This window comes from Zosterops lateralis, assembly GCF_965231275.1.
Source record: "Zosterops lateralis genome assembly, chromosome: 12".
Lineage (NCBI taxonomy): Eukaryota > Metazoa > Chordata > Aves > Passeriformes > Zosteropidae > Zosterops > Zosterops lateralis.
Window position 1 is genome coordinate 14,233,903 of NC_139772.1, and position 23,328 is coordinate 14,257,230.

The window sequence follows — 23,328 nt, forward strand, 5'->3', positions numbered from 1 at the left end:
CAACAAATCCAATTAAAATATGGCTTATTAAAACAGGAGGCCTGAACACAACCCTCCAGCCTCTGAGAGTTTATTCTTTAATTGCATACTCGTTCTGTTTCATTACTTGTTGGACCTCATTAGATATGGAACACAAGATTTTGCTTCTACAAATCCTCTGCCTGTTCTCAGGGCCACAGGGCACCATTCCTGTGAGCCTCAGAGGGATCATGCCTGAGAACAGCACTCTGTGTGTGCAATAGAGATGGGAGAGGGAGTGAGGATTACAAATGGCACTGTTTTTCTACCTTTTCTGTAGGATGAGCTGCTTCCCTGGGGCCAGGCAGGCATTCCCCATAAGCTGTCACCCAGTGTGCCCAGGAAAGCAAGAGCAGCAGGTACATCCCTCCTTTCCTCCCTCCTTCTGCTGTACTTTTAAACACTTCTAACCACTCTGCAAAGCCAGTAATTAATTCCTGGATGGGATTCAGAAGTGACTGCAGGTATTTTGGATTCACCTGCTTGCACCTGAGGGTATGTGGGAGACCTTTAAAGGCAGAGTCTCTCCCTTTCAGCTGGGGTGGGCAGGTAATGCTCTGACTCCACAGCTTTGTGTCTATCTCTGTCCTGTCACACAAACTACACTCAGACTCCAGTAGTTACAGCAGCTCTGCTGCTGCTTCAACTGCCCCTGGCAGCTCTAAATCCCTTCAGCCAGGTTAGTTCTCTCCACCTAAAAGATGCAGATCCATGCTAGGAGTTTTGCTATCAGTCTGTCCCTCTCAGTCAACACTGGACAGCCACAGGACTGGTAGAAGGAGCAGCACAGGAGAAAAGGGCTGTGGAAAGGCTGGGAAGACTCTGATGGAGCCATCCTCCCTTAATCAGAGGTGAGACATCTCAACCTGAACCTCAGCAAGGGGAAGAGAAGAGGAAAAGTCAAGCTAGGCACTGAGCTGAGCACTGTAATTCCTGCAGAGGTGTCAGTGGTGCTGGGACTCCCTTGGGATGATTTTAAAAGACCTAGATAAGAACTGTGAGGCTGTGTCTATCTCAAACTGAGTCCCTCACAGCCCTGCTTGCACTTAAATGTCTGTGCTTCAGCTTGGTGCCCCACATCTCTGTGCTATGCTTGGCTTCACAGTAGCCAAGTTTTAAGCCATTTTTACTCACTCTACTTTCTTCAGCTTTTCCATTTTGGAGAACAGGTCCATCACCCTCTTCACGTCTAGATCCCGTATCCGATTGCCCTGCAAGCTGCACACGGATTCAGTCTCATTAGCATCCCAAGGAAGGAATGGTTGTTTTGATGGTCATTGCCACAACATACTCACTTTATTTCCTCAAGCTGGAGGCACTGTGATGCAGCCTGGACCAAGCTAGTCATTCCCTCAGCTGTGATGCTCCCACCTGTCAACCTGGAAAGAGAAAGGACCACTCAAACCAAGCACAGAGAGGACTGGAATCCCCTGCAGCACATGGCAAGCCTGTCTCAGACCTGTGCCTGCACCATGTGCCCAGCACACAGACACAGAGGCTCCTGCCACCTGCAACCAACTTCACACTCATTTCCAGCAGGGCAACGCAACTCTGCTCTTGATGCCAGCATGAAACAAGAGCCACACGTGTCTGTGCTGCTGTGTAGCACTGTAACCCTCACACACTGCCCAGGACAGATCAGCCTGGGGTGAGCCAGTGCCATGGAATTATAGAGAACAGAACAGGAAGGGAGAAGGCACTGATGTGACAAGCAAAGACTTACTCTAGTTTCTTCAGGCTCCCCATTCCTTGTAAGCCCTTTGACAGACCAGCAGCAAAGTCATCACCACATCTCCTACTACGAAAGCTAAAATGTGAAGAAAAGGGGGAAAAGACAAACACACCAAAAGCTGATATTCTCATTTGCTTGCAGGATTCACCCTTCCTTTGTATTGAAAAGAAATGCCTATAATCTTCCCTCTTATCTATTACATTACCTACCCTGTTGTTCATCTTAATCAAAATGGAAAAACAAACAAAAATACAGCCAGAATGGGTTTATCACCTTATTATCATTCAATCACTCATAAAAATTCATTATTTCATACATTTCTGCAGTACTGAAGTTATGCTGTTCAGATCAAATTTTCTCACATCATCTCTCTCTCTCTTCTAGAGCAAACTTGAGGTTTAACCTTCCAACCCCTTAGCCCTTCTCCCTACCCACCAGCTGACAGCACTCACTGTGTTTACCTCAAGTGTTCCACATTTTTACATCCAGCCAGAACCTCCAAACAGTCAATGTCCACAAGACATCCTGCAAAATCCAAACAAATCAAATCCTGGCCCGAGTTTATGACGTAAACCAAAGCTGACATGTCCAGCGTTGTCAGTCTGAAGTTTTTAAACTCATACTTGAAATTCAGCAGGCTCCCAATGTGCTGGGCTACTTCAAGGTTTTGTGTTTCAAAGGTGCAGTGGCAGAGCTCAAGGACCTTAGGCCCTGACAGATGAGTGGCTGCCAGTTTCTTTAGAGACTGCAGGATCACATCCTGCTTTTCCTGCACCCAAGCTTCATCTTGCTCTGCCAGCAGCATGAGAAAAGTCCTACACTCTCTTGATGACAAACCCGAGAGAAATATGTGAAAACTCTCCATAAATTCAGTCTTTGTCTCATTCTTTAAAGTCCACTTTGACTTCAAGAAGAACTTCTTCTTCAAGTAGTTCTTGTCTACCCTCCTACTCACCATGAGACACAGTGCTGCAAAAAACTCCTGCAAGCTCAAGTGCACAAAGGCATAGCCAACCTCTGGGCAAGTGCTACTCGTCTTCACCTCAAAGACAGTCAGCAATCCATGCAAGGAAGCAAATTCCTTCACGTCCTCGGGAATGTCACCATCATAAAATACAAGTTTCTTCTCTTCCAGGCCTCTCAGTGCAAGATCAAGCAGACCCAAAATGGGCTTTTTGTTACAGTTCAGCTGAGTCTCCTCATCACCTGCACAGTCTCCTTGCTGCTTGCTTAGGAAGATGAGAAACATTTTGATATAAAACTGTGTCATGGTCTGAGGAAGCTCCACACTCATCTGGTGTTTAAGGAGCAAATACTCCAAGCAGATGCACACAATGTTACACAGAGCAGGGATGAGGCACATGCTGAGGAGTTTGGTGTTGTTCTTCACGTGAGCAATAGCTCGTTCTCTGAAGGAATGCTGACGAAAATAGTGACCAACATATTCCTCAACCTTTGCATGGTCAAATCCCCAAATTTCTGCCAACACACTTACTGTGTATAATAAGAAGTCAGGCAGCCTCTTAGGTCGGCTGGTGACCAACACTGTGCAACCAGGCAGGAGCTTCCCATGGCAGAGGTCTGCAAAGAGCTGGGATATGGACACAGGGGAGGTGAGAGCTGGGTCCCTCTTAGAGGAGAATGACACATCCATGTTAGCTGCAAACTCATCCAGCCCATCAAAGATGATCAGTGTCTGCTGGGCATTCTCCAGGAGGCCCTGGAATGCTGCATCAGGGCTGTCCTCTGGCTGAAGGAACATGTCAAACAAAAGCTCCTTCAGGGTCAATTTTCTTTTTAATAAATTCAGCTGCCGAAACTCAAACAGGAAAGTGAAGAGAAACTGAGGTAGGACACCTTCTGCCCATTTCTGACAAATCCTGTGCATTAGCCTGGTCTTGCCTGTACCTGGTTTACCAAACAGAAAGATCACCTTTGTCATGTGCTTTGGGGCCTCCCTACAAAGCAGATCTGACACCTTCACGGCTGTGTCTGCGCATTCTTCTGGCTCAGGAGCTCCTGCCACGTCCTCTCGGGGTTTCTCTGCTCTCTCTTTCAAGCGGGGGGCTTTGCTCTGATGAATGACAACGTTGACAAAGGCTTGGTTGAAAGGCAGTGGCTGTGTTTGTTCCTGTGCTTCTGCTCCTGCTTCTCTCCTGCTCCCGTATCTCTGGCGGACGGAATTGATGAGGAGGTGCCGGTACTTCACAGATGAGTCTAAGAGAGAAGACAACAGAGGGGGTATGAGGGTGAAAAATCTAGTTGTGAGTCATGACAGATCCAAAATACTACCACTGACAGACAGAGAAACAATGGCCCTGATCAGAGGTTGCTGGGTAGAAATGACAAACTTTGAACTTCTGAAAGTAACCTATACCTTTTCCTGATTTTTCACAGGGGCCAAAGAAGAACAACATTCAGGAAAAAGAGGAAACAGCTTCATATGAAAACTAAACCTTACTATCTCTAAGATAAGAACTAGGTATCTGTGTTTTATGTATATTATTCCCTGTTCACTAGCTCTCTCTTCACCCATGGTGGCCTCTTAATGCTGGAAGTTGATTTCTTGGGCATTTCTGCAAAGAGGTTAAATAGGTCCTTTCCTCAGAGGGAAGGCAAGCACAGCTTCTGGAATATCCACACACCCAGTCGTCGCTGTTTGGCCTCCTTGTCACTCCCAGAGCTGCTGTGACGGCGACGGCGAGCAGACCCTGAAAATTGAAAGGTCAGAACCATGTCAAAAGAGCATTTTGAATGGCAGCACATTAAAGCTGGGCAAGACTCTCCAGCAAATCATTTGGGAAGCTGAAGAGGAAAAAATGGACAGACAAAACTGGTAACTCAGGCTGAGATTACGGAATTGGTTTTTCTGAGATGGGCCACAAGCACCTCACTGGTGAGTATTTTCATAAACTGGATGATGTACCTGCCTTGCTTTGAACAGAGCAACTGCTTTGATATCCTGGGGAATGTGGCAGGGAATATCTGTTTCAGGGGAATGCAGGGCCCACAGACTCCCAAGGCTGTTCATGGTGGTTAATTTCCTGTTTTTTTATGGTCCACTGTCAGATGGAACAAATGGACAGAGCTGAAGAGGCACCAGTCTTTCTTAACTGGTCTTAGTAACTTTCAGCACTATTTTCAAATTTCCATTCCACCAGCAACTGGCAAGGTGGACTCACTAGGACACCACAGAAGCTGGCAGCAGTCTGAATGCAGAACAAAGGTCACTTTTTTCTTCTTATATTCAAGACCTTGAATCTGCACATGACACACAAGACAGTGTCCCATGACATTTGCAGCTTCTGTGACTCAGAAGTCTCTAAGTAGAAAGGAAAGGCAAAAGCTTCATGATCTGCACCAGCTGTGAAGGTCTCAGTTCCAAATTCACCCCTGAAGAAAAGCCTATCTGTCCTCTTAAGCTCCTATTCTGACAACTCTGGAGTGGTTTCTGCTTGATCAACACCTGAATAGTTTTTCTGCTCTTCCTTTAAAATCCAAGCCAACTCTCTCCACCTACCAATGAGCTGACCACCAGCAAAAGTACAAAAAGCATGGTTTTTTAGAGTAGGTGGAAGATTCCCACAGAGAAACTAAAATGAGTTCCTTAGCAGGGAGCCAGGAAGACTTTTCTGAAATTCAGGAAAAGAAAACAAAACAAAAAACCAGGAAGATTCACATGCAAAGCACCAAGAACAGAACAATGAAATATGAAATGTGAAGTTGCAGTGGCTTCTCCACACCTTGCCACTGCTGAGGGTGAATACCTGGGACATTTGGAGCCCTGCCCAGGCCATGAGCAGAGAAGATAAACCCCAAGAGAGCAGTGCCCAGGGTCTATTCCAGCCTTACCTTTTGGCACAGGTGACTGGACTCTCGTATCTCCGCATGATTCTTCTGTCTGGCTGAAGTTACCTAAAAGAGCTGAATGAGAAATTAATTAGGATTAATGTGAGCATTCTGCTTTTGAAATTTGGAGTGTGGCTGGCCAGAGACAAAAGCAACATCCTGCAATACAGACAGTGGTGCAAACCAAGACTCAGTATAAGGCATGCAAACATCCAGGTTTTGGGTATCCCATCTGATCTTTTCCTTCCAAATTACTCTACAGTACAGTTCCCTTTCAAGGCAGGAGAAAAACAACTTTACTCTCTGATACAAACAAACTCAGAGTATGGGCAGCTTTGGCTGATCTAAAACCACACTGCGGTCCAAAAGGGACACCCTACTTTTCCTGCAAAGAAGGTTTTCTGTGAACAAATCACTGGCAGCCCAGTCAAGGGCCTTTTCTGACTCACTGCAAAGCTCAAAGCTGTCACAAAACTCCCTCAGCATAACCAGAAGCAATTCACCTTTGGAAGGATTAGTGATGGTCAGCTGTTACTACAAAAGTGAAACCAGTATAAGCCAGCTCCAAAATCTTAAGAGACATCTTCTTTTATGATATGTCACAGTATCAAAAAGGCTGCAAACTGTTTCAGCTTCAGTACTGAGAGAAATCCCCTAGGAGTCCACATTCCCTGCTGGTTGTCTGGTCTTTGCCCTGTTTCATCTCAGCCAAAATAGAGTTTAACCTGCTGCACTCCATTACAAAGGTTGCATCCACCCAACTGATGCAACTAATAAAAGTTACTGCAAGCAGGATGTGAAAGACAGTACTGTTGAGAAGGACTCATCCTGTAAGACTTCCTGTACAAGAGAAGAACTAATCATGAGATAAAGCAACGCACTAAAGGAGAGGCACAGCTTAGCTGGTGTCACAGGCCCTCCCAGAGCAGAGAGTGTGCACACCCTCTGTAGTTTGCAACCCACACTAACTGATCGTGGTCCTTATGAATTGCCTCATTTTCTCTAAAGCCACTGCCTCTGCTAATGAGAAATACGGAGAAGTGGTTTTCTGTGGTTATTTTAAGAATTCTGTATTCCTTGCCTTTCTGGATCAGGAAAATTTGAAAAAAAAACCAAAACAAAACAAAAAACCCCAAACAATTAAAAGCACACAGAACAAAAAGATTGGAGTCTTTTCTCCTTCAAATAAATCCATCCAATAAATTGCATCTCAGCTTTATTGGAAGTGGGGTTGCACAATTTCTATTGGTTTCATCTGTTAATGTCAGGTTTTTGGTTTTTTTTCCCTCAAATTACAGTTCTAAGCCAGGAGTTGTGCTTCCAGGAATAACAAGGACATGCAAGTGAGGGCACTGGTGGTCCCACTGCCTAGACTGTGTGATGGTAATGAGTGGCCAAGGCATTGGCTGTGTTTGGTCAGGGAAAACTGGCCTGACCTCTCTTACCTTCTCCTGCAGAGCTCAAGAGCAGGACCTCCAGGTCCAGGGGCAGGTCATACTCCATGCAGACAGACTGTGCAAAGTGTTTCCAGGCAGCGGGACCAGCCTTCTCCAGCAGGTCAAGGAGCACTGAGATTTTTTCTCTGGGGTCAGTGATGCCAGCCAGGCTGCTCAGGGTGGCCTCGGGGATGAAGGGCTGGGAAGTGGAGAGCAGCCAGTCGGGACAGTGAGTGAAGAATTCCACGAGCTGGGGGCGGGCTCTGGCTACAGCTGCTTGCAGGTCTGTATCATCATTCCAGAATGGGGGCTGGAGAGATGAACACAAAGGGTAGCAGCGGGCACAGGAGCAAGAGATGTTCACCCAAACAGCTCTGCATGGCTTGATCTGCTTTTGGTCGAGCCCTACATTTGCTTGATCTACTCCTTGGCCTAACCCAGAATTTCTTGTCCTTACTCCCAGTTTAGAGTAGAGATCTGAGCCCAGTCATGAGGATGCAAGGGTGGCAGTCCTGCTGTCTGCACAGTGCCTGACAGCACTGAAGGACAGGGACAGCCCATGGGAATCTCTGGCACCAGCCAGGGCCATCTGCCAGATATAACATCCCAGGCATCTCTCACATTTACCAGGACCTCTGGGGAGGTCAGGGATGTTTTTGTTACTGCTCAAGAGTGCTTACACAAAGTCAAGCCCTTGTCTGCTTCTCACCCTACCAATAAATAGGTTGGGGATGGCCAAGGAGTTGGAAGGGAACACAGCCAGGACAGGTGACTTCAACTGTCCATATGACGTCATGCTCAGAACATAAAGCTGGGGTAAGAAGGAGGAAGGCAAGGAGTTAGAGTGATGATGTTTTTCTTCCTAGGTCACCATTACACATGGTGGAGCCCTGTGTAGGAGATGGCAGAACACCTGCTTGCCTATGAGAAGCTGTAAATGAATTCCTTGTTTTGCTTTCCTTGTCTGTGCAGCTTTTGCTTTATTTGTTCAGCTGTATATCAATTCATAAATTTGTGCAGGACCCCCCTGCACAAAGGGCTCAGACAACTGTTCTTGCTGCTCATTTTGTGGGTATGAACAACTCATTTCTGCCTTGGTGGTAACGTCATCTCCATTGCCACTTTTTTCCCACAAAGCCATACACGAGGTCTCCTACCTGCATTGTGTAATCAGTCTCCTCCCAACTGTCATGTGCAAAGGTGGTTTCTGCTCCATATTCTGACGGAGAATCGATCTGCTGGAGGCAGACAGACGGCATACAGACAGACATACCCCAACACGTGAGACATGCCTCACTTGGTGCAGATGCCTGGGGATAACAACAACAGAGCTCAATGTAGGTGCATCAGGCCATGGCAGTTACAAATCTAGAAGCTCTGCCTTTGATCCAAGGGTCAGCTGTGATGCTTTTCATCTCTTCTCACTCAAACCAGCAGAGAGCACAAAGTTTTGACATTTGAGGATTCAGTTGTGGTCTCATGAAAGTGCAGGACTGAGCCTCGTGCCCTAGGATGCAAGTGAAGACAGCTTTAGAGGAACACTCAGTGGGAATCACAACTTTCCTGGTGTCACTGCCTGATTTGAGCTGGGCTATGCCACTCTGCTGCTGTCAGCTCATCTGTGGAAGCTGATGCAGAAGCAGCAGCACCTTGCTCGAGTCAGGCAGTCACACCCAGAATAACTGAAAATCTGGTCCTCTGAGACTACAAGCTCTCACAAAAGAGTTTTGTGTGTAGGGGGCTGAAAATGCCCCCAGTGCCAGCTCCCCACCTCTCAGCAAAAGGGGCAAAGGGAAATTTCACTCTGCTCTGCACCTGGCAGGTTGGAAGAGGAAAACAATCACCATCCAATCAAGAACACCAGACTTAATAAAGCCATACTAAATACATACATAAAGTAATAAAATCAGACCTTGATACCAGTGAAGACTGAAAACCATTCAGGCAAAGAGTAGACTCATACAAATTTTTTAATGAAAGACTCATATTCAAGAAAAAACAACACTGAAAAGTTGGATGAAATCTCAGCCACACTGCACAGCTCCTATAGTACTGCTCTGCACAATAAGGCCATCAGGAATGATTGGTAATTACCTTCAGTAAAATACCTCTGGTCTCAAAATGAAGCACAAAAATCTCCCAGGAAAAGCCAGAAAACTTCTGAGCCCTGATCCTTGCCCTTCAAATGCAAAACCACCTTTAACATACTTTGCAAAACTTAACCTCAACTTGGCATTCGCATCGTTCCCAGCCATGAAAAATTAAACTGAAATGTGAAACTCCCTGTTGCAAATCTACCAACTTCTTGCCTGCTCTGAGGGCACGGAGTACTTATCAGAAGTCCAAAAACAGAGTACCAGCCCCAAAACCAGTGTGGGGGTCACCAAACAACAAATCTGGAGGACAATATCCAGCGCCTTGTTTTCCCCACGTGCAAACCCACCACTGTCCCAAGGCACAAAGACCTTCCATGTGCGACCTAATGAACAATAGACTGAGCAAAATGAAAGTAAAAATCAGTCAGGAATTCCCCAAATCTAATGCATCTGCAGTAAAAATAGATAAATGAGCAAAAATATCCGGTCAGAACAAAGGAAGGGTAACATCCTAGCCTAAAAAAATACAGCTAGGTCATAATTTAGGCAAAGCATTTGAGGAGTGGTCCACAAAAAATGGTACCCAGGGGTTAAGACCTCATGGAGTAAACTCTGACTTAGTTTTGATCAAGGCAGTTGAAACGGGAATATTTCTATTTATATGCATAAATCTGATTATTTTGGCATGGGGACATATTTAATCACCTCTTCCATTATACCTAAGAGGAAAAAACAAGTTGCTTTTCCTTTGGAATAAAGACAAAGTTTAAGTGACAATGTAGCAGATGTGAATGATTAGGTAAAAGATCCCTTGTCTAGATAGAGCTGTGTATGTAGAGATCTCCAGATCTCATCAGATGGGCTGCAACAAACAATGTAATATTATTATTTCTCTGAAGGCCAGGGAAGCTGCACTGGAAAACCAGAGGGAGCCTGCAGCCAAGTCCCCGAGAGGGCAGGATGGGACATTGTGCTGTTCCATAATTCACCTATCAGAGAAAAAAAGAAAAGGTACCCAGATGCAGCACCACCCGTGTCTCCGGCCAGAAACACCCCCCGCTCCGGCTGTCCTGCCTTGAGCACGGGGCAGTGACTGGGGGCAGCTCTGCACAACCGGGAGGGGATGGAGGGGGCGGCGGTGACACCTGCCAGGCTCTGCCCACCCTGTGCCTGGAGCACAACCCCCCTGCCCGGCTGAAGTCTGGACTCGGCCTCGGAGGAGTTTTCCAGCCTTCATTATCCCGTTCTCTATCCCGGCTTTTCGCATAAGGCACGAGAGCATCTAAGGGCTGGGGCGCAGAGAGCCGGACCTGCATCCCCCAAACCCTGGGGGGCTCCCAGCAGGAGGCCCGGCCCGTCCCTCCCCGGGGTGCCCGGCGCGATGTCCCCGCTGTCCCCCGCGCTCACCCGGCCCCGCTCGGTCCCGCCGCCGGCAGCGCTCGGAATCGAAAGCGGCGGCACCGAGCGTCTCTGCCGGGAAAACACGTGGGGCTGAGAGCCGGGCTGGGGGGGGCAGCGGGCCCGGGGGGGGAGAGACGGCTCGGGACCTGCGGGGAGGCAGCGGGGGTTTCACTGCTCCCCCCAGCCCCAGAATCGTTTAGTGTGGGAAGGATGTCTAATATCAGCGAGTCCGATCTCTACCATCGGGTCCATGCGCTAAGCGCTGCTGTGCTCAGCGCTCACCGTGTGCCCGGTGTCACATCCAAACACCTTTTGAACTGCCCCGAGGATGAGGGTTCCAGCTCTGCCCTGCGCAGCCCGTCCCGCCCTTCTGCTGAAGGGATTCTCCCTAATATCCAACCTAAATCTCGCCTGTTGTAACTTGGGGCAGTTTGCTCTTGTTCTGTCACTTACTGGCTGGGAGAAAAGATAGAGAGAGCCACACCCGGCTCCACCCTCCTTTCAGGGAGTTGTAGAGTGGCGAGGTCCTCCCTGAGCCTCCTTTACTCCAGGCTGAATCCTCGCAATTCCATCAGCTGCTCCTCATCAAACTTCTGCTCCAGGTCCTTCCCCAGCTCCACTGCCCTCCTGTGTCCCCATGGAAGGGCAGCCCAGTCCAGTCCCCAGTGGGGCAAGGCACCTCCAGGGCAGAAAAGATGTTTTTTTTTTCCTGCCATTTCCTTTCTATTAATGCTCACTACTCTAGTGGGATGTCATTTAAGACAAACAGAGGGCTGTGGCTTGATGGTCCTCAGCAGACATTGCAATGCAGGGAGTGAAAACGTCACCTGAGCACTGGTGGCTTTGGAGCAGGAGGGACCTTGGACAAGTCTTTAGCTGACACTGAAGCTGGCAGAGGCAGTGATGGGAACAGGGTGGACAGGGAGGTAGAAAACTGCCCACTGCACCAGGGTTTCTTCCAGGGCACAGTCAGTCACACCTTTTGTAGCCCTCAGCTCCTGCTGTCTCATGGACACTGCTGGGTCAAACGTTCCTGGGCTGCCATGGAGCCACTGAGGCCCCTCCAGCCTCCTGCCCCACCAGCCTGGACACCAACCAGGACCACTGAAGGGATGCTCAGCCCAGCAGTCACACGGAACAAGGGAGGGCTCTAGTGGTGTGGGTGAGGGAGAAGCAGGTCAGAGGGACTTGGCTTAGATCCATGGTAATGCAGAGGGAGCAACCACCATGCCCAGGAAACTGAGCCCGTCCTGCTACCAGCCTCTTTCTGGGACCAAGTTTAATGCTTTTATACTGCTCTGTGGTAGAGGAGAACATCATCTCTACCTTTGTTAACGTGATCATCGTTACAGGTGTTGATTTGTAAGGTCAAGATCTCCTCCAAGTGAAAAGACAAAAAAAAAAAACAACAAAAAACAAAAAACCAAACCAACAAACAAAAAAAAAAACAACAAACAAACAAACAAAAAAAAAACTAGTACAGGAAAATAGCTGAGCCACTTGAGATAAATTATTGCACTGAAGGAGGAAGGAAAAGGAACTTTCTCTTGTAATCTTTTTGGTTTCCTTACAATTTTCATTGCTTTTCTCATCTTTGCTGTCACTGTCTCAACAACTTGGCCATTATCAGTTTGGAGCTCTACACTGAACCATCAGGGAATTACCAAAGGAATTACCCTGGGCACAAGATCTCTGTTGTTCTACTGCACTGCAAATTCACATCCCATTTACTTTTTCCACCCATATCCAGGTCCTTTAGCATTACTGGTTCTGAGCTTACTTGGAGTTTGGTAATATCATTTGACTTGCTGGATTCTGTCAAAATCAGGAGGCTCTTGACAGAAGTGAAACCCAGGATGAGCACAACAGGTGCTGTATTTCCAAAGTGTAACAAGAGATGCCAAAAGGTGGCAAAACCCATTTCTGCTGCCCCCTGAGACTGCTGCCCCAAAGCCTGTGCACTGCAAGAGCCCAGCCCTGACTCCTAAGAACACAAGCCCTTTAAAGATCCTGAAAAAGTAGTGTGGACTGAGGTGCAGACTTCAAAATCTTTGCAGAAGAAAGGCTCCATGGAGACACCGTTCCACAGAGCCTAGAACATTTCTCAGGAAAAAGAAATAAAATTCAATCAAAACTGATTTAAAGCAGCTCATCTTTTAATTGGTTCAGATGCATTTTTTCTGGTTTCACACGAGTTCCTGTGCTCCTCTGTGCAGGGATGAGCTCTACAAACTTTTATCAAAAAAATTAAGCAGCAAATGACTCGGGAAGCCAAAGTCAAGCTGTGCAATTACATATCCCTAAAAAGTGGGGAGAGAACAGAAAATATTGTATTAGTTCATGCCACAATCCCAAAAGGGCTTTGTGAGCTGGGTAGTTCTGAGCTCTGCTTACCTTTTGGGTGATGATCTCAGGATTTATGATATCAAAGAGATCAAGCCTTTTGCTGTTCATCAGTGAAGTCAGAGCTGATCCAATACCTGTGGAATCAGCAAACCCATCCAATTACAGGGATGTCCATCCTGGATTGCTGCTCATCGTGTGCTGCCTATTGCCAAAAGCTAATTGTGCCTCAATGTCCCACGACCTTCAGCCTGACAGAAAACTCACTTTTCCTTTCTCCCAGCCATTTACACAGGTTCCCTTATTCCCTAATTGCATCCAGCAGAATCTCAAACATTAATGTGGTTCCCCCCTCTTCCCAATGGTCAGTATTACTGATGTATTTTTTCAGTGCTCAGGTTTACGATATCTGATGTTAGACAATTTATGGAGCAGGTTAGCACTTCCCCAAATGAAAACTCACTTGAAGTTACTTCTGGAATGCCAGCAACCAAGATGATATTCTGCAAGAAGCTTTGTATGGATGGGTCCTCCTGAAAACCAGAAAATTCATACAAAAATGCTTTAAAAGACACTGTTTAGCCTCAAATGGCATAGAGAATACTTTTTGTAGGACTTACCCCACATGGATCAGCTGTGCATTTAAACACTTTAATCTCTACACTGAAGGGAAGGGGGGAAAAAAGGGGAAGAAAAGTCACTTAGTGCTGCAGAGGTCCTCTTTTTGTGCTGCTCTTAAACATGGGCCAAAAGAGACAACTCTCGAGAGAGGACAGTACCAACCTGGAGTCCACAGGCTGCAAAATGAGTTTCTTTTCTGCATAGGTAGCTTGGATAGTGACTGTGATTTCCTGCAGAGAGAAGAACAGGAGGGCTCAGGCATAGCTTTGTAGCAAGGAGCTGCATTTGGATATTTTGGGTTGTCTTCTAGGAGATAGAGTTCAACATCCTTTTGGCTTTACCTCCAGCTACTGCTAGAGAAGGTCAGCATTTTCCTTGTCCACCTGCATGCAATAAATGCCCCTCTCATGCCCTCAGTCTCTGGGGCTCCAGGCTGGCTCACCCACTGGAGTTTTGCTATTTTGTAAATCCTGCATCAGGATGGAAATGCCTATGCAGGGTGTTGTTTCCCAATGACATCCATCTCGACATCTGACTGGTGTAGAGAGAGCAGCCTCAGGGTAGCCAGGGCTGCCACAGGTACTCAATCCAATATAAATCAAACGAAAAAAGAAAGCAATCTCTGAATTCTGGCCACTTAGGCTCATTGTCTTGCTGTTGTCTGCACGTAAACATTCATTTAAGAGAAGCATTTTGTGATGCAGGTGCAAGTCACAACCAGGAGCACATCTCATCCTAGTGGCCATAATTTTGGGGACCACCTCTAGTCCAGTGCTTCCTTGAAATGCAACTGTATTTGAAGATACCACCTGGGGCACAAGAAATAGCCATACATATTTCCCTTAACACCCTGTTAACATGAGATACTCGCTGAGGGTATTATTCCCAGCTGTGGTTTAACCTTTTAAATTGTGTGCCCTTCTCTCAGGCAGGGATTTGAGTTGATTTTGTGTCTGCCTCAGCCCACAAGACTGAACAAACACACTGCTTCCTGTGATGTTAATCATGGCAGGAAAGACGTTATGATGTTAATCATGACAATTCTTTTTTCTTCTGCCTTAGATTCACTTTAAAACAGTTTGGGGTGAAACACAGTGTAATCAGGACCCTTCATGCAGGCACACGTGGAGGAAAAGGTTGTATTTTGAGCTTCAGTTTCTTCAGAGCTCTAGCTCCATTTCTGACACAGCTATACTCTTAGTGGGGACCCAAGATAGAATTTGGGAACAAGGAGATTTCAAAATAAATGCATTTCCATAGCACCTTCATTTTCTTCTAAAATATGTCACTGACACTCCCCTGTGTCAGATAAATGTTAATAGGGGCTCATCAGAGCTTTCTGCTGCTTGCACACTGATAGTGAGCTGGCCTAATAGAGGGGGCATTGAGCCTACATGGTCACTATCATAATTTCCAGCCTCAGATATCTAAGGAACAGATGGGAGTGTTAAAAGAAACTGCTATGCCTTCCCCACCTCCCATGGTTTAGCCACCCACCCTTCCCAAAGGGCTCCCTGCCATTGCTGTCTCTGCACACCAGGAATGGTCCTGACCTGGGCCAGAGCCTGTCCCAAAGTGTTCAGGGCCAGGAGGTGCAGGAACTGACCTTCTCCATGTATAGAGTCACCAGGGGTTCTTCTCCTGCGGGAAGGATGCTGACCTCCAGTGCTACTGAGCACCTCACGACTGTCCCTTCAGGCTGAAGAGAAATCTGGGGCTGGCTGAGACTCCACACCTTGGCCACAGAATCATTGTAGGAGGTGCCTTGAAAAATCTGGTCAAGTAAGGAGCAACAGAGGAGTCAGGCTTTTTCTATACCAATTTCATGCCAACTTGTCACATAGCTGCATTCCTTTTGCAGTCCCCACTTCCTCCTCCTGTTCACATCAGCCCAATAACTCAGCCAGGTTTCAAGGAAACTATGCCAGCAGAGAAGATGGAGAAATCCTCCTTGCAAAGCACAACTGCTTCTCCATCAGCCCCTCTTTTTCTCCATCTGGCCCACCCAAGACTCAGATTGTCAAGGGAAGGACCCAAGTTGTTACAATGGAACAGAATCCATTTGAAATTCCCTCATGTGCCATGCAATGGTCTGAACAGGACAAAAAGTTACCATCTGCACTGCCTTCCGCTGCACTTCTGTGTCTTCCATCTCAAACAGCTCCTTCAGAAACAAACCAGAAACAGATTGTGGAAAAACAGAAGCCAAGGTTATGGTTGCCCCTGGTGCAGGCTGGACAGGCCAGAGCACTGAGGTGGGGCCTGTGCCCAGTGCAGCCATGGCTGAGCTCCCCCAGGTCCCTTTCTCCATCTCAGTGATCCCCCAGAACAATCACATCCTTTACAATTCAGTAGACAAGTTTTCTATCAGTTGCTGTTATCACTCCAAGGAATGGCACTGCCTGGGAGCACACTCTGGATAAGAGGGCACCAATTCCAGGACCCCATGTAGTGACTGACTGTAGATTTCTATCTTCTACAGAAACCAGCTCTCCCAGAACATGGTATTTAGCAAATTTTTGTCTTTCTCCCCAAAATATGATGTAAGGAGGGTACCCCTGTGGGAATCACCTGCAGTTTCTCCCCTCTGAGGCTCAGCACCAGTTTCCCATCCAAGAAAGCTGCTGCAGCCAGAGAGCTGAGGCTGTGCTCAGACAGCCAGAAGTAGAGCATGCGGGACTCGGTCAGCAGCGACGGGGAGAAAACAGAGTCACTGAGCATGCTGGAGCTGTTCTTGTACAGGACAAGGCCCTGGAAAGGAAAACAAGTGTGTTTGCCACAGCAGGGTGACAGGACAAAAAGTCAACAGCTCCATTTCCATAGCAAGGCAAAGGCCTGGCTGGACACAGTGGGGAGAAGGTTGGCATCAGCCCAGGCTGCGGTGCCACAGCACAGCCCAACAGAACCAGCCCCTCCAGAGCACAACATGGCCAGAAAACATTTGGTATCTGAGCAGCCTGGGCTACTTTACCTTGTGATGGGATTCTATGTAGTTTGCTTTTATCACAGGATCTGATGCAAGGGAGATATCAACAATGATGTCCTTATCCCGGACAAAATTGGCTGCAGGAAGAAAAGACAAAAACCTCAGGCCAGAAACGGGACCTTAAGCAGAGCTTGTGACAGTTGCTTTTAGGACTTGGTGCAGGTAGTGACAGGGATGTTATGAAAGAACACAGGGCTGGGACAAGGCTTCCCACTCCTTTGGATGATCCTGCTACAGCTCACTGACTCTATTTCTTCACTGGGAAATTTGGATAATTACCCTCAGTTTTACATTCCACTCCTTTTCCCTGATATTTGGGACTGGGAAAATCTCCAGATGCTGTACAATCTCATCCCTAATACTGCAGTGCATGCTCCTGTTCTAGCTAACATTGGTCCTGCAGTATCCTGCACAGCTGATCAGTACATACTGAAGGAGAAATTCCTTATGAATTGAAATGTCTTTGAATCTGTGTAATCACCCCGAAAGGTGACCAACCTGATGCAAAAAAATCTAAACATAACATTACTAAGGTTTATTTTGCTGCTGTCTGAGGGCTTGGGTTCCCATACGCATTTTTGAAGGATGTGGCTACCACTCTGCTGGGGCTCAAACATCAAAAGCTGCACATAAAAAAAGCAAAAAAGAAAAACCAAGAATATTTACCTGCTACATCAAGTATAAAATTTGTCAGTGTCTGAGCAACAGCATTTATTTCTTTGCACACCTACATGAGGAAAAGAGGAGGAAAAAATTAGGGGAAGGGATAGGATTTTGGATTGTAGAGCAGAGCTGAGTCTCATTGAGATCTAGGGACTCTTGGTCAGAATCCAGCAGCCTTGGGGTTAGCAACACCTCTCACTTAGCCCAAGTTGCCTTTTTTTTGCATACTCAATTTATTTGTCTTATTTTTCATGAGCACTAACATTACACTGCTACTGTCTTGTGGGTAAGAAAGGTGTGTGGCACACAAAGCTCCTGAGAGCTTTCCTCGGTTCACAGGCTGATCTCACCTCCCTCTTGAGGACAAGCTTCAGAGTGAAGGAGATGAAATCCGTGAAGAGCTGCTTCAGCCAGCCAGGTCTGTGTGAGACAGGGAGCACAGTCAAGGACCACTCGTGGTCTGCACATTGGGGGGATGGAATTTGAGGACAATAAATCTTGATTTGAAAGGGGTCAGACTCACTCCTTGTCTCCTTGGAGGTGAAGTGTGAGCTTGTGGAAAGTCAAGTAGCAGTCTGAGGCATCAGGAGCCACTTGCTCCTTTTGGCACACTGCATGGGACAAAAGGAAAAAGGAAAAAAAAAAGAATTTGTTACCAAGATGAGAAAGAAGAGTGCACTTTGCAGACACTGCAGGCCTGGAGCAGGGCATCACTGCAGAGCCAGGGCTCCCCACATCTCCCAGGAGATGTTTTCAAAAGATTCCAGACCCCGCCAAGTCAGGGCAGACGGGGCCACCTTGAACCTGGAGGGTTCCTGCTCACAGCTCCATCTGAGCTGGTCTACCAGGCACCCTTCTTCCTCTGGATACCTGCCAGCTGCCCTAGCTCCTGACAGCAGAGCCTCAGCTGTTCCCTGACATAACCCAGGAGAACCTGAACAGTGCCTGCAACCCACAAACCAGAGTGGGGAGGGAATTCAATCATATTGCAAAAAAGTTTGGGTATTGCAGCGTACTTACTCAGATCAATATTTAGCTGGAGGTCAATGGAAGACTCAATTTCAAAATCAACTGAATGAAAAAGCTGCAAGCTGTAATGGCAGAAGAGGGGACATTTAGAACCTGTGCCAGGAGCAGCTTTTCCCTGACAGATGTGGATTTTATGACACCTCTCATACATGTCCTTGCATAGCAATGGGCCAACCCCCAGCACAACAGAGCCCATCTCAGATACTCTGTCTTTAAATCATTGCAAACTGCTGCCTTAGTGGCACTTAAGAGCATTAACCCCCCTTTTTATCCACTCAGAGTTTACAGAGCAGCAAAGGGAAGAGAAGTCATCAACACCTATGCTTTGGCCATCTGGTCTTGTCATGCAAGGTGAGGACAGAAAGGCAGAAAGCAAGATGGGACTTAGAAGCACAGCTAGAGCATAAAATCCTGTCTCAAGCAGCCATCAATGCAGCCATTGCCAGAGAGACTGAGGAGTGCAGCCTCCTCACTTGTACTTTGTCACAGGCCAGTCCCCCAGGCAGCAGCAGGAGTGGGGCTGTGATGCTCAGCAGGTCCCAGCCCTGGGTACTCACAACCAGGCCCCGGCATAGCCGTAGGTCAGGGTCCCTTTGAACAAGGCTGTCACATTTTTAATGGAGATGTAAATGGCATCGTCCTCCTTGAGCTCCACATCACTCCCCTCGATGGACAGATCGTTGACCTGGATGCTAGAAACAACAGAAACACAGTTTGTCCCAGAGCTGTTTGCTGTGATGGGGCAGGACAGGTTTATCCTTGAGGAATGGGATCTTTGAGGGACCCATGCCAGTGCCAGACTCTGGAGCTTTTGCAAATTCCAGGGCCAGGTACAAGGACAGTGACAGTGACGCTTTTGCTCAGCCTTGGTGCTCTGTGCAGTATTTGGGTGCAAGGCTTGGGAATGCTTTAAACAGGAAACATGGAACAATGCAATTGCCAAGACTGTTTGCAAAAATAATGCCCTGTTTTTCTGCAGTGCTCTGTGCAGCCATGGTCATGGCAGGAAGTCTGTGCTGTGAATACACCACTGAATTCTTGGTCTCAAAATAAAAGCGAGTAACACAACAACACCCAGCCTGGTTTGTCACAAAGCACAGCAAAATGACATCCTGCTGACAGGGGTGGCTCTGGCAGCCCTGGATGGGTCCCCTCTGCCTCTCAATGTGCCTTGGGCACCATCTGTCAGCAGTGGCCACAGGTGCCCCACCCTGCAGGGACATTTACCCCCCATCCCCATTGTCAGAAATGAGCTCTACACACTGCCTTGCTGGCTGCCCACTCAGTTATAAAAATAAATAACTCTTAAATAACACATTAGCAGCCTAAACCTTAACGTGCAAATAGTCTGCGAGGCTTAGATTCAAAACTGTGTATGCCCCGGTCCAGACCTTTGCTTTCACCAGGAATTGCAGGACCACAGCTTCCTCCAAGGGCAGGTTCTGGTCCCCTCCCCTGGCACAGAGATACTCACTTGCTCAGCCCATAAGCCACCCGGCCGAGGAGCCGCATGGACCTTTCCCCGGTGATGTTCGGGAATTTGGCATTTCTGAAGGCTGCTTGGATGACCTGGGCCGTTTCCCTGTTCACTGTCAGTGGAAGAAAAGGGCAAAGATGTCAAATTGCAATCTCTCCTGGCTGTAAAGCCGGATCCTGTGCTCGGGATTAAAGCACTACAGATGGCTTTTATCTGAGGCATTCGCATTAGACTCAGGAAGCACTGGAAGTAGTTTCAGAGTAAATTAAAGAAATTAAAATCCCTCACTGTAACAGCTGATGGCAGCAAGGGACAACAGCTTGTGTGGCTCGACAGCCAGCAGTGGGAGCTGTCTCCAGGGAGTCGTGGCCAGCTTTCACACACCTCTGGAGCAGATTTTGGAAAGTTTGAGGCTGTGCTCATCCTTACACCACACAAGCTGTTGACTTTACCCCAGCGCTTTACTTTGTTTCTGCTTATTTGTATTTCAGTCAGCTCTTGGGTCTACAAATAAAAAACTCTGAAAACGTTTCTGGGCCTATTTTCCTAACTTTAGACATCCCATTTCAGCCTCAGGCAGGTGCTTGTACAGGACTTTTTCCTTCCAGAAAGACCCTGTTAGTTCAGCCCAGCATGAAGACATCTTTCTCTGCATGTACCACTGTCAGATGGGACAGGATAGAGCTGTTCCCACCCTCCAGAGAAGAGTTCAGCCCACCCTCCTCCCAGTGCAAGGTCAGGATAGAACAAATCGAGTCAGGTTTAAAAGCCTAAGGAAAGGTTAATTTTGGCTACCATGAGGCAAGGCAGGCTTTGAACCCTAAAGAAAAGTTAAACACCCAAGCTGCAAAGGGAATGCTGGAAGATATTTTGATAAGAGTTCTTTCCCTGCCTGCAAAGCTCCCAAATCCTTGCAAATAAGCCCACAGCAGGAGAGAACCTGTTTCCCCCTTTCTGCATACCGACCCCAAGAGATGAGATTGCAACGAGGAGAGAAATCAAACACACATTTGTCCAAGCTCTTTTATCACGCCAAGCCCCAACAGGAACACCGCTAAATCCTTGGGCTGAAGAGAGGGGCTGGGGACAATTTTCAACCTCCTTTGCCCGTTCATGCTTTAACCTGGGCTCCCAGGCAGGTGCTTACACAAGAGACAGAGAAGCAAGAAACCCCCTCCCTCCCTTGGCTGCTCTGTCACTAGCTCCTGGCAGAGAGGGGCAAGCACAGCCCCAGCGTGCAGGCACTTACACAGCAATGCCGCGGGCTTGGTCATCCTGCAGACGATCCCTGTGGCTCTGTAGGGGAAGGGCCCAAACTCACAGGCTGCTGCTGTGTGGACAAGCACTAGCAAGATGCTGAAGGTCCCCAGCATTATCCTGCCAGTCCGGCACATCCTCAGCCAGAGCAGAGAGCGCTGATGAGACCAAGTGACTCTTGACGGAGGCAGAGGCTGTTTTCATACCCCCAGCAGAGCCCACTCGAAGCAGGACATGACCTGCTTCCTCCACTTATCAAAACTCATCACACATTTCCTAATCTTCCTATAGTTTCCTTAGCACCATTCACATTGCACGCTGCCTTCCTCCCTCGGCAGGAGTTTGGGCTGCAGGGCTTGGTGCTCCTGCCAAGACTGCTTTAACTCAGGACATGTACACACCAGGGCGGGTGGGAAAAGCTGGAGGGGGATAGAAGTGGATAAAGTCAAGGGAGCAGCCTCACATGCTGCCTCAAGCCACTTCATCTTTTTTTTTCTTCATGCAGAAATATTCCTTATTTCATATTCCTGCAGTGATTCCCCAGCAAGCCCTGTTTGAAAGGTGCCTACATCATTCACTACTCCCCCTTCCACTGATTTCACACACACTGTGGGGAAACTGAGGCACACTCCTGGGAAGGGGGTGCTTCTTGCTACCACTAGGTGAACTCACATCTCCCACATCCCTGGAAAGCTCCATGACCACAGGACTGGGATGCTTTTTGCCTCTTGGCTGGGTCAGTGAACAGTTTTTGGTTTGCCACCATCCCACTAAGGCAGAGTCTTTCATGCACCCAGACCCTCAGCTGCTGTTTGGGGAACATCAGAGACCCAAGTTCACATCCACACCTGCCCTGTTTGCCACTATCCTCCTGCACCTCTGCTGTGCTCCTGGGGCTCATCTCAACCCCAAAACAACCTCCGGCACAAAACAGAGCAGGGTTATTTCAGAAAGGAGGCTCACAACAGCTCCCCTGAACCTTTTTGCCAGAACAGACTGAGGGAGAAGGACAGGTGAGAACTTGGCAGTGCTGCAGGAGCAGCCTCGATGCCCTGAGCAAGATGAGGTGCCAGCCTCCCTCCCGTCCCTGGCAGATGCCTCATCCTCCCTGTGCAGAGTGAGCACACTTCCTGCGGGGTCCCCGCTGTCCAGCAGCCCCCACCCTGCCGTGCTGTTTTCTTCCTGAGTTGAGAAAGTGAATGGCCTCGGGTACCCTGCGGGAGGCACTCACGGTCACTGACCCCGAGGGAAGCCGAGCATCTGCAGCTTCCTCCAGGCTTCTCCAGGAGAGCAGCGTGGTGGCCATGGACAGACTGCCTGCTGCCAGCCCAAAGTGCTTTGTAAATGAACAGCTAGTTGTTGGAAACACAATGTACAAAGGCAGCAGGTGCTTGAGCAGCAGAGCTCCCACATGGCATCAGCTCAGCTGCCACAGCCTTCCCTCTGCCCTGGCCAGGAGAGCTCTTCCCAGGGCAGCTGCACAGAGCATGGGCACGTTACAAAAGGATTTGAATTCAACAGGGTTTAACCATCTAACAGCTCTATTTTCTGTCCTACAGCTCTCAGTTCAAGGGATGTGGGCACAGTGGCCAACACCTGGCATAAAGGGAATCCTGCAGGCCCCAGGAGGTCACAACCACCTCTTTGCCCAGGGCAGCAATTCACATCAGCATGAGGGAAAGGGAAAATGGGCATTTTGATACAGGGTTTTTTGTCACCAGGGTAGGTAAAGGCAGAGAGTCCAAGACTCCAGACCCATCGTGCTGGTCCTGGTAGATCCAGTGTACTCACAGCCCCCCTCAGGGATCAGCTCCTCTGCCCCAGCAGGGCTGCAGAGTCTGCTGTCAGTCGGGAACCAGAGCTCACAGAAAAGGAGAACAGGGAACTGCCGAGCATTGACCTCCAGTGGGAACAGGAAGGCTGGAAACTTTCTGCCTACAATAACAAAAGCATGTGGAACACAGAGATGCTGTGAGCATCCTTGTCCTGGAGTAACCAGGCAGAGGCCAGGGCAGCAGGGACACCACAGCCCACCCTCCTCCCAGTGCAAGGTCAGGCTAGGACAAATCAGGTCAGGTTCAAAAGCCTAAGGAAAGGTTAATTTTGGCTAGCAGGAGGCAGGGCAGGCTTTGAACACCAAAGAAAAGTTAAACACCCAAGCAGCAAAGGGGATGCTGGAAGATGTTTTGATAAATATTTGCTGTGTAAGGCTTTATCTGAAGGCCATGCACGCACACATGTACTCACCACCTAGTTGAGACTGTCCTGTAACTGGGGTTGTTTTTCCCCACGTTGTCCAGGGCAGAGGTACATCAGAGTGCCATTAATCTTTGTGCTGCATCGACCAAAACATTTGGTGTTACCCTGCAGATGCTTCCTGAGAGAGCCTTCCAGGTACACTGGCTGCACCCGTCAGCAGG

The 23,328-nt window shown here is 48.1% G+C and overlaps 2 protein-coding genes across 4 annotated transcripts in view; both read right to left on the reverse strand.

Moving 5' to 3' along the window:
- The window catches only part of NLRC5 (NLR family CARD domain containing 5), a 34,130-nt gene extending 23,562 nt beyond the window's left edge, over positions 1-10,568 (reverse strand). For all 3 annotated transcript variants that reach the window (XM_083870002.1, XM_083870003.1, XM_083870001.1), the window contains exons 1-9: positions 10,539-10,568; positions 8,193-8,542; positions 7,045-7,345; positions 5,603-5,674; positions 4,396-4,461; positions 2,212-3,967; positions 1,742-1,825; positions 1,314-1,397; positions 1,153-1,236 (exon numbers count right to left, since the gene is read on the reverse strand). In XM_083870002.1, coding sequence (XP_083726128.1) covers positions 1,153-1,236; positions 1,314-1,397; positions 1,742-1,825; positions 2,212-3,967; positions 4,396-4,461; positions 5,603-5,674; positions 7,045-7,345; positions 8,193-8,306 — 2,561 coding nt within the window. In that variant the 5' untranslated portion in view covers positions 8,307-8,542; positions 10,539-10,568. The remainder of the gene's footprint in view (positions 1-1,152; positions 1,237-1,313; positions 1,398-1,741; positions 1,826-2,211; positions 3,968-4,395; positions 4,462-5,602; positions 5,675-7,044; positions 7,346-8,192; positions 8,543-10,538) is intronic.
- A 2,102-nt stretch (positions 10,569-12,670) lies between these two features.
- CETP (cholesteryl ester transfer protein) lies at positions 12,671-21,125 on the reverse strand. The gene is made up of 16 exons (XM_083870550.1): positions 20,901-21,125; positions 19,649-19,763; positions 18,732-18,866; positions 18,166-18,236; positions 17,669-17,756; positions 17,496-17,565; positions 17,149-17,209; positions 16,468-16,559; positions 16,068-16,247; positions 15,610-15,660; positions 15,103-15,270; positions 13,659-13,726; positions 13,496-13,538; positions 13,339-13,408; positions 12,927-13,012; positions 12,671-12,832 (listed from the first exon to the last, which is right to left on the reverse strand). Exons 1-16 carry the CDS (start codon positions 21,043-21,045, stop codon positions 12,758-12,760), a joined length of 1,518 nt encoding a protein of 505 aa, XP_083726676.1. The 5' UTR covers positions 21,046-21,125; the 3' UTR covers positions 12,671-12,757.
- Between the last annotated feature and the right edge of the window lie 2,203 nt (positions 21,126-23,328).